This window comes from Mastigoproctus giganteus, chromosome 4 (genome assembly GCF_048544385.1).
Source record: "Mastigoproctus giganteus isolate SK-2022 chromosome 4, ASM4854438v1, whole genome shotgun sequence".
Lineage (NCBI taxonomy): Eukaryota > Metazoa > Arthropoda > Arachnida > Uropygi > Thelyphonidae > Mastigoproctus > Mastigoproctus giganteus.
In genome coordinates this window covers 199,477,390-199,494,332 of record NC_143578.1, presented here as the reverse complement: position 1 = coordinate 199,494,332, position 16,943 = coordinate 199,477,390, and the positions used below count along the sequence as shown (strand labels likewise).

At 33.0% G+C, this 16,943-nt stretch overlaps 1 protein-coding gene across 1 annotated transcript in view; it reads right to left on the bottom strand.

The window, feature by feature from the left end:
• Positions 1-6,950: 6,950 nt before the first annotated feature.
• LOC150087318 (lactadherin-like) overlaps positions 6,951-16,943 on the bottom strand; it is a 209,092-nt gene continuing 199,099 nt past the window's right edge. The window contains exons 9-11 of the mRNA XM_090371983.1: positions 15,719-15,766; positions 8,326-8,547; positions 6,951-7,247 (exon numbers count right to left, since the gene is read on the bottom strand). Of these exons, the coding sequence (XP_090228109.1) occupies positions 6,982-7,247; positions 8,326-8,547; positions 15,719-15,766 (536 nt within the window). The 3' untranslated portion in view covers positions 6,951-6,981. The remainder of the gene's footprint in view (positions 7,248-8,325; positions 8,548-15,718; positions 15,767-16,943) is intronic.

Here is a 16,943-nt window from a genome sequence, read left to right as displayed (position 1 = left end):
TTCAGGTATGTGTGTGTGGATGATTCATAACAAAAACTCAAGAGTAAAAAATATCTATAGTATTACTAAATGTGTATATTCTTTGTAATTTTGTTGCAAGATTGAGCAGGACAAAACTTGGTCTCCACATAAGTGCTGTATTACCCAAACTGCAAATATGAGATGGGCCTCAAATAAAAAAATGCCTCAAAATAATATACAGTAGAATACAGATAAGAAATTACTGCATAAGAAGTTTCCCCCTATACAGGTTTGGTTTCTTAAGTGCCAATTTCAACTCAATATGTTCTAATGTATTATTTTCCCACGTAAGAAGTTTTCCTGCATAAAAAGTTCATGATAAAGAATACACCGTGTGTTATTATAATGATGTTTTTCCACTTAATACGTTTTTTAAATATATAAGTTATTTATTTTTAATATTAAACAATATAAACATTTGGTAATCGAAAAAGTTAGTGCCAAGCATCATTTTAGTTCATAGTAAACCACCGAAGTAGGTGAAATGGCATCGTTTTTGATATACATGTATCTCATATTGTGAACGCCTTCACAACCAGATGCCCTGAAATTGCACTACCCCCAATAAGCAACACTTCGCCAATGGTTGTTGTTGTTGTTGTTATTTGGTTTTTAGGAGCATTAGCAACTAAGGCCATATTGCTCCGGGATATGCGGTGGTCATTCCCAGACCTTTCCGCATCCTCCGTATTTGGTGGTGATGGGCTCGAACCCCGGTCTAATCAAGAAGTGTGTGCTATGCACTTTCGCCAATGGAGAAAACTAATGTTACTTATTCTCGGTGGATACCGCCCCACCATCCCTGTTGGAGGTGTCCACCGAGAATCCATTGGCAAAGTGTTGCCTATTTGAGAATCCATTGTTGAAGCATTACTAATTCGAGGTGGTTCAATATCAGGGCAACTCGGTGTGAAGTCATTCATAATATGAGATATAACAGAAATGATGCCATTTCACCTACTTCAGTGGTTTACTATGAACTAAATTGATGCTGGCACTAACTTGATTGATTAGTGAATTTTCCATATTCTGATGCTTTCACAGGACTAAAACATTTTTAGTATAAACATTTTGATATAATGGAAGTGACACATTGCAATTGTTTTCCATAATTGGATACGTAGACCACATTAAGTTCTGATTTATCTATGATGCTACTAAAACACTGACTCAAATCGATAAAATGCCTTATGTAATATAACTTCACAGTATAGGTTGTTATCATTGCAATTTTTTTAATTAAGGCATTTTATTGATTTGAGTGAGTGTTTTAGTAGCATCATAGATGAATCATAGAGTTCTGACTCCAGAGGCCTCTGCAATGAATTAAGTTCTGATGGTTGTGAACAGTTCTGAATTGCTTAGTGGATCGTTGCTGTGTCTTATTGTAATTGTGACCTTTTAAGGTATGTTGAAACTCCAAAGGAACTTATTCTTCCAACTTGGTATTGAGTTAAATGAACAGAATGTTAAGCAATTAGAAATCCCCAGTTAAAATGTTTCCCATAGGCAGAGTAAAATATTTATAAATTCTAAAATAGTACTTAAAAATCATCTTTAACTTATGTGCATGTATCTTTTCATTTTTATTTGTATAGTTAATATTTCATACCCTTAGGACATTTCCCTTCTAAGAAGTTTCCCGCATAAGAAGTTCTAAACTTCCAGTCCCTTGGAAAACTTATCTGGGTTCTGCTGTATTTGAAACAAAGCTACAGGATATTGAACTAGCAACTTGGTGATTATTTAAAGCAGTTGTGCATGAATTTCTTGGAAGAAGCATAAAAAAAATAATTATGATAATTGTTTATTTGTTATATATTGTTTCTGTATGTGGATATTAGTATAGTAGTTTTCTGAACAAACTGAGCATTGAACATAATGCTGTTGAATCTCTGGAATTAACTTTATTACAATGTTACAAAGATATGGGCTGGTGAATGTGTTTGAAAATTCATTTTCGTCCCATCTCAGTTTTTTTTTTTCTCTCAAAATTTGGGAGATGTAAGTGATAGGGGGAATGCTTTCATCAGAGAGGGAGAATACGGGGATATTTCCTTTAGAATCTGCAACTTTTGCTCCAGAGACCTCAGTATTTGGAGCAGCATGTTAAGAATGCTTATTGCTCTGAGATCAAATTTCTGCTCATCCACCACATTCACAAAATTAAAAAACTGTATATTACAACGTAATTTAGGACTAGAGCCTCAGGTTACGAAAAAAGTTAACTTACATACAAGTTGTAGCCAACTTAAGTAGTTATGAATTGGCATCATCTAAGAATATCTCATATTGTGAATACCTTCACAACAAATTACCATGATATTGCAATACTTTAAATAAGTAATGCTTCACCATAGGAGAAGACTATTGTTTCTTATTCTCAGCGGATACTACCACCACTGTTTCGGATCTTATTGGCTTCTCATCGGTGGTTGGACAGCTACTCTGGTGTTGCAATGATGACAACCCAGTAGCAAATTATAACTCCACAATATAGGTTGTTATCATTGCAACACCAGAGTAGCTGCCCAACCACCGATGAGAAGCCAATAAGATCCGAAACAGTGGTGGTAGTATCCGATGAGGAGCCAATAAGCTCCAAAACAGTGCTGTACGGGTGGTGATATCCACCGAGGATAAGTAACAATAGTCTTTTCCTATGGTGAAGCATTACTTATTCAAGATAGTGCAATATCATGTTAACTTGTGAAAGGTATTCACAATATGAGATATACTTAAATGATGCCAATTCGTAACTACTTAAGTAGTTGGCTACGTACAGAAATGATGCTATTGCACTAGCTTGTACGTAAAACTGTATATATAACAGTCAATATTTGTTTTTCATTTTTATGGCCCTTTGTTTTGTTAATTGTATTTCTACATTTTTTTCATTTTTCATTGTATATAGAGTATTTTAGACAGGGCTAATTTAAGGAGGATATAGTCTCATCCCCATTGGAAATGTGGAGGTGATTTACTTATATATTTGGACAATATATGAGCCTCCAAATTGTTTCCAGTCCAAGAGAATACTTAAATGGGTCCTGATTTCAGCTGCATTGTGGATTGTATAGGGGTTTTTAAGCTACTTTGAGAAACTAATCATTGTTTCTATGGGAAAATACATTCAAAACAACTAATTTAAGGAAAGCTTTTTGAGACAGAACCTATTTGTGATTTTTACTATGTCACATATAATAAAATGTGATATCAAAGAATAAAGTTTCTTGGAAATAGTTCTCAAATTTTTAATTTTTTAATAATTCTGAATTTTTGAGACATTCAGGAATGAAAAATAATTGTCATAATTTTATTTCAGATTACTGGGTATACTACTAGCTAAGGAAATTTACAAAGCAATATTTCCAAGTATATATTTCTACATTAATAAATAAAATTTCCACTGTGAGTAGTAATTTTATTTTACTTGTAAACTGTGCTAGATTAATCTGTTCAAGTGTATTGGACAAAAATATGCTAATCAAATTATAACAGTTTTTGTTAAACTGGTATAATTCATTGACATTTGTGGAAAGAGCTTTCATCAATTTTGATGAAAAGTTATTTCTGCAATGCCACCAATTAATTCATAAAAAATTCATATTCATAAAAAAAGCAGTCGTGTGATGTTGTGCCATTCAATGATATAGGATAGCAATGGCAAACCTTTATCGGCCTGCACATCAAAAATAAGCTAATGAACAATAAGTTTCTGTGCACATAGTTTAAAAAAAAAACTAACTAAAATTAATAAATAGTCCATTGATATTATAAGAACATAACAGTACATGAAGTTTCTAAATAATTTTATTGCTTCATAATTTTGCACACAATTATAATTACAACTTTCACTGTCAGATGTAGATGATAGTCATAAAACGTAAGACAGATTTAGCTTCAAATAAAGAATACTTTTTATTTGAAGTACAAATTTATTGGCGCCTCCGTAGCCAGGTGGGCAGGAGCGGCAGTGCGTAGCACACGCTTCTTGATTAGACCGGGGTTCAAGCCCGTGCCCACCAAATACGGAGGATGTGGAAAGGTCAGGGAATGACCACCGCATATTTCCGGAGCAATATGGCCTTAGTTGCTAATGCTCCTAAAAACCAAATAACAACAACAACAAATTTATTTATGAGTGGCTACATGCTGGTATATTTTCTGTGCATGCAACTGGTTCACCCATTGCTGACAGGATCTTTTTTAAAGATTCTCCAGTTTTAACTGAATATATTTACTAAAACACTGTATATGATATACATCAGTGTACAGTATTTGGTATCTCTGAACTCAGAAGTCTCTGGAGAGCAGAAATCATGCAAAAACATTTTTTGTTATGTTCATGATCAGCAAACAGAACATTCCGTATTTATCTTTAAAAATATCCCATTATTCCAGTCAGATCTTCCAGTCTTCACTGATGCTGTTGGCAACTGTTAAAATTTCTTACCTTAATTTTGATCTTTGTGCAAATTATTTTTGCAATGTGAACTGTGGAGAACTGTGAATAGAGTGAACTGTGGCATGCTCCATCTATATCTCAAATGTTCAATAAATCAATTAAATAGAATTCTATCTTTAATGCTCAGTGAGAGTGTTTCCACAAGAACAGTATTTGCTGTATACAGCCGAGCCTGTTGATAAAAATGTTTGGCCAAAATTGACACCCATACTTTTTTTGGAAATGGGATAAGTTGTTCAGAGAGAGAGAGATGCAAATAATGGTCAGCAGTCACTGTATTATTAAGAAAATATTAGTACAGTGATACTGAGCTGAAACAGCATCCTACACTGCATTTTTGGGGATACAATTGAATCCCTATTATTTTTTGGGCCACATATGCATATCATACTTGTTAACCTAGCCATTCAGATGAAAATCTTTATCATATGTAAATCATATGCTTATTCAGATACAGGATTCTAAAAAATTCAGAAATGGACTAGAGAAGTTAACTTTTCTGTCTTTCACTGTTTCTAGGAGATTTTTCCAAGCTTGCTGAAGAAGAGCACACAATAAATGTTGATATGTATATGTATTTCAGAAAACATCACCATTAATATTGGATTATCTTTCTTCAAAGACCCTGTATTTTTGAAATAAAGACCAGAATAAATGCATGTGCACTTTTTAATGTGATTTTTTAGTTTAATATTATTTTTAGGAAGTTATTTAATTTTTTTTATAATAAAGTGGCAGAAACAAAAAAAATTTAGATGAGTGGACACTTGGCCTATGCTCAATCATCAGAGCTGATTTCTTAGCAGCCACATATAATCAGATACAGATAAAAGCTTGAAACCATACTAAAGAAATGCTAATTCTTTATATCATATAACAGAATTTTTTAACTTTATTAACTATTTGTGGCATGCTTTTTATGTTGTTATAGAAGTAAATTTAAAAAAATTAAAATACAAATACTAACTTGATATATGTATTAGCTAGATTCCCAAAATATCACATTGTTCAACTCTCATAATGAGTTTCTTTAATGATATGACAGGTGGAAGTAGTGAGAAACTCTAACTCTCCTTTTCATGAAAGACCAAATATTCCAATTCAAGTCATATTATTATAATTTTTTAATTTTTTGTAGAAATAACCTGGTAAGCAGTTCTTGTGATTCACTCCCACGATCTCCTCTAATTCATCATGACATTTTGAGCAATCACCCTCCATTACATTGCAGAGTAATGTACTGGGGAAGGGGTCAGCCGAAATGAATATAAATGATCCTAATTTTATGAGTAGTCCTAAACTGCTTACAGCATATATGTGGTATGCAGTTTAGTATTATTAGTCAGTCTCAAAACATAGAGATATAAAAAGCAGCCAAAACTAAGTAAAATTTGGGAGTTACAAAAAAGAACACACACACATATATATATACACACACAAACAAATATATACACAAACAAACAGATATAAATACATACACAAACACATACACAAACACACACAAAAGTCCATCAATTAAAATAGCTAGCTTATAAAAATAACTTCTTAAAAACTTTCAAACATTTTCCAGATATGGAATATTCACACTCATATGAGAAATATACAACTGCTACTGTAATATCAGCAACATGTTTGTTTGAGTGTGCTAATTTTAATTAGCAATGCAATGATATAGCAAAGGAAATGCTATATCAAACTAACAGTACACTTTATATGTTCTATTTACAAAATAAGGCAAGTGTTAAATATAAATTAACAGATTAAAATAAGTTCTCAGCATAGTCACTGATGTTTATTTTCTCAAAGCATGACTGCAGCATTTTGAAGTGGCCTTATTTTTTTTTTTTTTCCACTACTTTTAACATGGCTTTCTTTCATTTCTTTCTTTTGTCTTATACAGAATAACAAAGAATGGTGTTGGTCTTTGGTAGGCCTTCTTCAACAAAGTTATGAGGGTTTTATTTTTATGCACTCAAAGTATGAGCATCTTTTAGCTTGTATGTTTATTAGGTATATTTAGTGAATCATATCTATTTTTTTCCTGCATATGGTCTATACCTGCAGTTAAAAGTATATTTTCCACAAAAGGAATTCATAAGAAAGTGCATACCTGAAACGTTGTTTTTCAAAATCATTCAAATTATGATCCAACATAAACAACACTGCTAAGTGGTTACAATACTGCTAGGATGGGGCTCTAAGTGTGTGTGTACTATCAGAAATCACTAAAAAGTTATTCTGCTAAAAGAATAACTTCCTATCTATTTCCACTGGTGTTCATAAATAGAAATATATAATGTAAGAGGCATTTACATCAATGATGGGTATTACAAGGATGAGCAATAATGATTAAAAAGAAATGGCTATTTTCGTTATATTTTCAATTACTGTTGATGGTTTATCTTGTTTTTCTTTCTCCACTTGTTAGGTACTGAAAATAACAGTTTCAAACAGGAGTTGTCTTCATTAAGGATAAGCATCATTGGTACAAATCAATAGACCATTACTTCACAAATAATTGCTGAAAATAGTCTGGTCCAGCGTGTCATGACACCCACTGCTTTGAGGTAGACATAACGACCTGAAAGGTTCTGAGGACATTCGAAGTGTAACTTCCTTCTAAAAAGTGCATTATTCATTCTAGAAATAGATGCACACTTTTTGCTGTCATCAAGATTTTCTAATCGGGGTTTATTTTCCACATAAGAAATTAATTTATCCAAATTGTGAAGGTGATCCCTGTGCTGATTGGTACGATCTGTAAGTATAAAAACTGTGACTTATTCACCAGTGATAAATGAAATAAATTCTAAATTTAAAAATTTCATGAAGCATTATGTACAATATTCTTTTTGTATATGATTTAATATGACCAAAAGTATTCAAGCAGCCCTGCACGATTATTGTGTAGTGTGCCAAAAGTCCGCCAGCACATGCATGTTGGCTCAAACATACCAGCACAAATTTTGTGGATCTGCCTGTGCAGCATCAGTACATTAAAATCCAGTGGTTGTACACTGGAACTTAAACTTTCAATATGGAATGGTGGTTGAATGCCACATCAGTAACCTTTTTGTGCACACAACTGCAGCTCATATAAATCTCCCAAAATTCATTATGTTAATAAAATAAAAAAATGAAAAACTGTAGGTGGTACCTCAACAAAAAGGACTGGATGGCTTCATAAACTTACAGAACATGTTTAATTAACCATAAAAGGGTAGTTTATGCATGTCATCTATAGATGTGGTGAACTCTGGGAAAAAGGTAGGGACGAATTTGAAAGTGTCTGGAATTTTGACATGATAAGATGGGAGGAAGTTTATGATGAAAGCCTTGTCAATAAGTTTGGCCCTAGAGAGAGAGAGAGACTGTGCATCCTGTATGTAAAGTTCATTGATTTGGGAGGTGCAATATGGCCTAAGTTGCCCTTGCACCAGAAAACACCACCACAACAACAACAACATCCCCACTGCTTTTTAAAATATAATTGCATAGATTCCATCACACTGCCAAAGTAAGCTTTTTCTTTAGTATTGTTTCTTTATGATTATTTTAAGTTATCAAATTTTTACATCTGGGAAGAAGGTGTGTGAGTGTGTTGGGGAAACAGATATTTTTGCCTGTATAAAAATTTTCTCTTGAGCTGACGCTAGCTATTGATCTTACCTTTCAAAGTCAAGTATTAATTCATCACCTTTAGGGATAACAGCTTTGAAGACTTTTGGTCTCTAAACATTTTTGCTTATATCTAATCTTGTTTTCTAATAGCTAACATATATTCTTTATTTAAAGATAAAAATTCCTCTTCCTAAACTACATACCTTGTCCTTTACCTTGCCATGTAAAAACTACAACTCCTCTTACAGTCATATGACTACCCAAGTCAACCATCCACACTGGATTTTCAGCATAGTAGTTATCTAAAATGGCACATCTTTGAAGAGGAGCTTCTAACTCTCCATCAACAGCAAAAGAAGAATGTCCATATTTCCATCCAACCCATGTATGGCGCTTGTCATTCACCCATGTATCCCTGTTGTGTGCTAAATTCTCAACTAAAGTGCAGAATAAGTATAAAACACTCAATTAGACATAATGAAACCAATACCTTATTGGTGTATTTATTCCACATTCATTTTCTGTTTAATAAAAAAAGTTTAAAACAGAAAAATTATTTTACATTTTATCAGATATGAATTATATTTACAAGATTCAAACTAAAATATTTACCACCATAATAGCATAAACATATCATTTTATTCATTCATGAGCATAGGAATACTATAACCTTTAGCTCTCAAAATATTTGATAAGTCCATTATGCAGTGCTAGCACAGAGATAGAAAACAGACAGCTTAAAATGCTTATATAGTTTTTTCCTTAGCCAATGCAATACTTTTCTCTGTAAAATTATAATATGATAACCTTTAAAAATATATATGACAGCATTTTTTTTTTTTTTGTTATCTGTGTCAAAAATGCTGATTTTTTCATATAAAGAAGATTTAACACTGCTATGCATGATTATGAGATGTGATCAAAGAGTTTGGAGGCTGACTTTATATCTTGAAATTTTGCAACATACTTGGTAACTCAGTCATCAACACTGCAACTTTGCAACATATTTGTTATGACATACTTGGTAACTCATTCATCAACGTCAACACTGCAACTTTGTAACATATTTGTTACAACATACTTGGTAACTCATTAGACATAGTAATGGCTGAATTGCTCATTTCTAGTGTGCATTAAAAAGAAGGTGTTTTATTTTTTTTATTTCATTTTTAATGAGTGACGTTACTTAGCAGGAAATTTGCATCAAATTTTATTTCCAATTAGGGAAAAGTGCAACAGAGACCCATGAAATGTTATAAACAGCTTTTAAAGATACATTCAGAGAAGATGTGATTTGATGACTTTTCAGCTGTTTGTTATGTTTGTTATTTGGTTTTTAGGAGCATTAGCAACTAAGGCCATGTTGCTCCTGGAATATGCGGTGGTCATTCCCTTGACCTTTCCGCATCCTCCGTATTTGGTGGTGACGGGCTCGAACCCTGGTCTAATCAAGAAGCGTGTGCTATGCATTGCTGCTCCTTCCCACCTGGCTACGGAGGCACCAGCCGACTTTTCAACAAAATTTAAAGAGAGTTTGTTATCTGTCGAAGATGATCTTCACTCTGGTTGTCCTTCAACTTCAAAAACCAATGACTCAATCACTCATGCTCGTGATCTGATCGGGAACAATTGACGTTTAACTATCCACAAAGTAGCTAGTAAAAATGGTATTTCTATGGGACATGTCAATCAATTTTAACATAAGATTTAAGAATGTGATGCATTTTGTCAAAGCTTCTACCTCACATCCCCACTGATGATCACAGAGGATGGTGAGTTCTCACCTGTCAGGACTTTTGTTTTTGCCATCATTACTAGATATATGGGTTACTAGATATATAACTGAGAAACAAGGGCCAGGTCCTCCCAGTGGAAGGCTCCATCTTCTCCAAAGCCCAAAAAAGCAAGACAATCTCAATCAAATGTGATCATATATATCTTAGTTTTTGTTATTCAGAGGACACTGTTTATTATGAATGTGTCATGCATGGTACTAAAAACATTTCTATGGTGATTGCACAATGCTGTTCAGGAAAAATGGCCAGAGAAAAGTGGGCTGCAGTGAATTTGTGGCATTATGGCAACATCCCTACACATTCATTGTTTTCCATTTAAGAATTTCCTGAAAAACTCGAAATTCACTTCCAGATGTTGAAGAAACATTAATATTGATGTATTGACCTTGGAAATTGATCTCAAAGATCTATTCAAATAGCCAGTAAGATTCATCATTTTGTAAATTTAAGTTCAACCACCGAATTTTTTGATCATACCTCATATTTCAGAATGAAATAATATTGGTCACTAATATAATGACTACTTTAAAAGTAAATTATCATGTTCATAGTTAAATACTTATAAAAACAGTTGGTGAAGCTAGTGAGTATAGATAATGAGTTTATGTACGGGGGTTCACCACATCACTTGGTTGAGCCGCTTACTCCAAACAATCCAGTAACAAGCAGCACATATTTAAATTCAGATATGTCTTAGGCTTTTATCGTGATTGTAATGAATACGAAAGCAGAACAGCTTGCATGTATCTAGTTTTGTGTGAAGAATGGGGAAAATAGAGTGGAAATTCTTAAAATGTTAAGGACTGAACTTGGCAATACTTGTTTAAGTAAAGTTTTGCAGGTATTCTCATCATTAATACAAATAATGATGGAAACATAGGCAATCTACAGTAACTAGTGATAATTATCTTCTATGGTGCAACAAAGTCAGGGATGAACATGCTTGCTTTATGTGCAACGTGGCCAGTAGTAATTTCATATTGCATGCTAAACATAGTGGGAACTAATGGACAAATTATTTATAGATTTATTTTAAAATATGGAATTTGTTCAAATAAGATTGTTTTTTTTTTTAAATATTAGCTTTGGAAATAGATTGTGATCATCTAGAAAAAGCAATAAAATGTTGTTTGTCTGCTTTAAGGTATTAGAAGAAGAGAAGACTTTTCAGGTTAAGATTTATTGTATATTTGCTTGTAGAGATAGGGATGTAATAATCCCATGTATAAGGCAATTGTAAGACCTCAATTAAAACAAGACATTGAGCTTCTTGAAAGAGTCCAAAGGTGGGTAATGTTTTACTTCATGAGATTGACAAAAGGGCATTCATGTGAGGAAAGACTGAATATGTGGGCAGAGTTTGTTAACACCTTAGAGGAGATGTGATTGAGGTATACAAAACTCTGAGTGGAGAGAGTAAAATGAACGAGGGTAAAATTTTCATTATTTTCATTGTTACAAATTATTTCTGAACTAGGGGACATATTTTCCAATTACGGGGAAAAAAGCTTAAACCGAATTGCAGGAAGTTTTCTTTTAGCCAGTAAGTTGTTGATTACTAGAATAAGTTGCCTCTGTGGGTGGTTGAAGCTGACAGCTTTGGGAGATTCAAAGGTTAGTTGGATAGGTAACTACATGAGGTGGGAGTCAAATAGGTGACTTATTTTATTTTATTTTTATTTTTTGGCTGGTGCAGCAAAGGCCTCAGGTTTACTTGCACCATATGACTAATACTAAAAAAGAGCAAGAAAAAACCAGTACAAGTTATGAGAGAAAGTGTTGTTTTTTTGTTTTTTTTTTTCAAAATTAATAGAGCCAATAGTACTAACGGCCAACTGGACAAGGGATGGAAAAGATGAAAAAACAAGAATAAGGATTGAAAATATTGATGGGATGAAGAGTCTGTGATGAGGATTTATAAAAAGGAAAATTTACATAAAATCTGCAGTCAGTTAGTCTTAGTTAGTGTGCATTAAACAGGTATTTAATAATTCAGAGTTTTATACACAATTTGTAGTTTAATTTTTGTAATGTTGAATGAAATAAAAAATAATAATAATAAAATTAATTATTATGTGCAATTACATGCAAAAAATATTCAAAACTTTAGAGGTCTGATCCTTTGATGACTGTCTATATGCTTCTTTCAATTCACCTCCTTTTATTATTATTATTATTATTATTATTATTATTATTATTATTATTATTATTAGCCATATGGTGCAAGGAAGCCTGAGGTTTATGCTGCACCGACCAAAAAAAATTTGAGTTACCCTGAGAGAGAGAGAGAGAGAGAGAGAGAGAGAGAGAGAGAGAGAGAGAGAGAGGTAAAAAGGAATCACCAAGAAAGAGAAGAATGATGATATCCAGCTCAGACCCTGGGTGTGCCAAACCCATACTCACCAGATGTGAGCCCCCTGGGGTTATTTTATTGGGATATGCTTCTCCTCCTCTTAAAATTAATACTATTTGTGCAGAATCTTAATTTTCATCCTCTTGGAATCTCTTAAAAAGTGTACGGCAGTATGCATTGGGATGGGAGAAACTTTATGCTTTTTTACACCACCATAATAGTATAGTGGCTTTGCCACTTGTGAAAAGTCTAAATTCAAATCCATCAATCATTAATGAAATTTCTTAACAGCCTTTTTCCTCTGGGGTTTTAACTAGTGGTCTCAGGCATAAGAAGGTATGAGCTTTTTCTGCTAGAAACTCTGGGTTTTTATCTCCCATATACATGCAAACTGTTCTAGAATACATGCAATTTACAAATATAATAATAATCTTGCACTTGATGACTTTAGTTTTCTTGGATCGTATTCAAAAATGAGCCATCTTTACTGGGGGTGGTCCAGATAGGACCAGACAGCAGCTCCCCCACCTTATGATCAAAATAATGTGGATTTTTTTACTGCTACATAATGATTAAAGCTTAATGATTCCCCAGAACACTGCTTGATTCCCCCCCCTTAGAAAATTGTAGGATCACTCCTGTATCTTACTACTAATTTCCAGCTTCTGTGTCATGCTTCAAGTTTATTCTGTGGCTCGTGGATTGTGGTTTATATTATTTTTAAATATGGACCATTATTTCAATGAGAATAATGGAGAAAAATGAAACACAATGGGTGATTAGAAAGTAAATTTATGAGGCATACTGTTTAAGTTTTTATTAAAAATTCATAATTTGAACAATGCAGGAGAATTTTACTGTCATCCCACAACTTTCTGATATACTTTTCACAAAGATTGAGATTATCATATTATTGGACAGGTTTTTCTGTTCCCTGTTGATTGAAGTCCACATCCTTTTGCTCAGTCATTGTCTTACTTCTCATGTCATCGTCATTATGAAACTTGTAATCTGCAACAATTAGTATCAGAAAAAGATGCAAGTGTTAGGGCTATATTCAGGTTACTCCAATATCTCTCACTTTAAACACTGCAGAAGTTGTCGGGTTGTTGCAACAGGCATGACCATGCATTTTCTTGCAGTAGCAGGAATCTTATCTGGAGAAACAAGGAACATTTTTGTTTAATGGTCATGTGTAAACCCATTAATGCTGTACAATAAATCATCACACTGATTGTTGCGCTTGGTTGCATAATGTCCTTTCTTGTTCTAAAACAATGTAGCCACTGCTTTGTACACTATTTTATTATGTTCCACTGACTTGTAACACCTTTGCCATAAACTTCCATGAACTAGCAAACAAAACCAAATAATAATTTGAATGTAATAGCACTGGACCTTGTTGCTCATATCTATATATCTATTTTTCCTGTAGTAATTTGTGTTTATTTGGGTTTTTTGTAATTTTCATGTTGTGTAGGCTGAAAAGCCCAGAATAAAGGCAGCTAACTGAATATTTTGTGGAGGACTGATAAGGGCAATGGTATGTGCATCAATAAAGGTTTGCGTTAAACTAGGTGCACTCATACCATGGCACAAGCTTTGGCTATGAATAAATATTTTGTATTGAAAATTTTTTGATCAAATATAAACAGATGCAAGTTGTTGCTCTGAAATTATTTTATGAAAACAACTATTTAAAAGCAGTAATTTTTTTATATTTGTTCCCCAGTGTTTAATGAATGCATAGTGTCAGTCCAATGCTGTATGCAAAACCCTAGAACTTAGAAACTTTTGAGTTATTTGTTGCTAATTCAAAGAGATATTAATCTCACACATCCTGTGACATGCTAAGGAATTTCCATGGTATAAACACAAGTTAAAAAATGCAAACATATCTTCATTCCAAAATAGCTGTTACTGTTTGTCATTAAGCATTCACTTCAAAGTGGTAGAGCACTGGAAGGAAGAACTTTTATTGCTCTGAGGTGAAATCCCTGCCATGCACAGCAATTAAGGGATAAAATTGCAGAATGTCCAACTCTGCAACAATAGTCAGAGTGAGTTGAAAAATAAAAAAGTTTTATTTATGAAGGAATAATTATAATGATGCTCAAAATGAAGCTGATATTTGTTGCAAGTTATATTTGGTTAACTCAATAGTGTATATTACTTGGAAAACAGAGATATGCGGTTGCACAAATTATGGACAATTTAATAAAGCATTGCTGGTCAAAAATCATAGAAGACAGATGACTGTTTTTGTTTTGAATAATAACTGAAAGTGGCAAACTTTATTTCATAAGCACTATATGTGAATGAATGATTACAATTATTGAACATGCTTTCTACACAATAATTATGGTGACATCATAACACATTAGTTATAATAATCATTTATTATTACAACCACAAAACAGACTTTGCTTGGTTTATATGACTACTTCATTATAAGGACTAAGATACCTTTATCCATTAAGTTGCATTATCAAGTTTAACTATAATAAATTTAAACTTTTAAAAAATCAGTTTCAAATTCAGCATAACAAGCTGAAAACTAAATATTATAATTAAATAAAATGTGAATCTAATAGATTCCATGTGAGAATCTGTATGTTGCACATGCATTCCATTTATTTAGAAGCATAATGATTGAGAATTAATGATCTCATCTAACACAGAAGAGAATGATCATCTACTACTCTTTCTATCTACCACAAATCCTATTGTCATTGGTTTTTGGCGGCAACCTTTAATGGTTTTAGGATTCACTGTTGAATTCTTTGCTTGTTCAGATTATCACCATCTCTGAAATTGTTACTGATTTCTATACTTCATGTCTGGATCTGAATGCAAATTTTCTCAATCATGAAATTGAGCAGCCCCAGCCATTAGTACCTAAAACCAAACTGCAGTTGTAGGATATTAGTTGTTATCAAATTCTCTAATAAACATAATTTGAATGAATATTCTATGTGATTTTTCAATCCTACGGAAGCATTTTAAAAATAACTAATGACTTCCAGACACCCTGTATACGGACATATATAAGTCTATATAGAGGTACATAAACATTATATAAAATCACATTGCTGTTTGTTAAAAATTCCTCTGTGATAGACAAAAGCTTACTATAATAAACACCTAAGAATGTAAAAACACAATTATTGCAGACCAATACTCATTACAAACCAACTCAAAAAATCATTACAGCTGAGAGTATAGTAATGAAATCCCTAAATGTACATGTAACAGCCCTCATACTCAATTTCAAAATCAATTTTGACTCACTGTGCTTGGCGAACCAAAACTCAAAATTCTTTAATGAGACTTTTTTCCTCCCTGACCAGTTGCTTTGGTTAATACTTTGATGGCCTATTGCAAGTTTGGCATAAAATATATTAAATAAAGATACACAAAGCATATTTAATTTAAAGAACTACATACTGAAAAACTCACCACATTCTGAATCATCATGAATTCGAAAAAATCCAGGACCGCAGTTACCTGAAATAAGAAAAGCAAGAAATTTAATAGAGCCAATATATAACCATGTAAAATTAATTTTTTTCCTTTCCTACAAGCTTAGGACAATAAAAAGAAGTAACAGACTATTCTATATAAGCTCATGTTATATTTGCCTATAGCTCATGTTACATTTTTTCTTTGTTTCATAACCTAACTTATTTTTAAATCAAAGCTGTGTTTGGTTACAACTGTTCTTCATTCATAACTTTATAATTCAAGAGAAGGGTGTATGCAAACAATGTGACTGGCATCACCTACATTATTTTACATAATAGTTTAGAACAGGGATCTGAAACATACAAATGCCAGCCATGTTGGACCTCAAACATTTAGTATTAGTAATGGCAAATTATATAAAGAAGCAATGGAACAGTATTAGACAATATCAGCCAAAAAAAAAAGAATAATAAATAAATAAAATAATTATCCCCTTCATTTGCCAATCCCTTCTAATATTTTGTCCATTCCTTTAAATTTAATTCAAATCATATCCACTTTCATCAGATGGAAATTTATTCCAACAATTAATTACTCTCCAACTAAAAACAAATTTTCTTGCATCTCTCCTGCAACCATCCTTAACTAATTTAAATTTATATCCCTCTGTGTTGTTATCCGAGAAAGAGTAAGGATGCCATAAGCATTTAGTTTATGTAATATCCATTTAAGTCATAAACACTTCAATTTTTTTTTTTTTTTTTTTTTTTGTTAGTTGTTGGCACATTGGCTTCTGTGGCCATATTGCACCTCCTAAAGTTTTTTGCATTTTGTACTCTGATCCAAGCCCGAGGCGGGATTCGAACCCGTGACCTTTGGGTTGCCAGGCAGGCACTTTACCCACCTGGCTAGCCCGGTCGGCACACTTCAATCAGGTCTCCTTGTGGGCACCTAGTTTTCAGTCACTGCATTTACAGAACTCAGTAACAGTACATTTTTGTACACTTGACTAATTTTTTTAACATTATCTGCACACATTCTAAAATGAAGCTTACAGACCTGTATGTAGTACTCAAGATGCAGCCTAACCAGAATGCACCTAACCAGTATGTAGTACTCAAGATGCAGCCTAACCAGAATGCACCTAACCAGTATGTAGTACTCAAGATGCAGCCTAAAGATGCACCTAACCAGTGCCTTACAGAATGGGATATTCAGC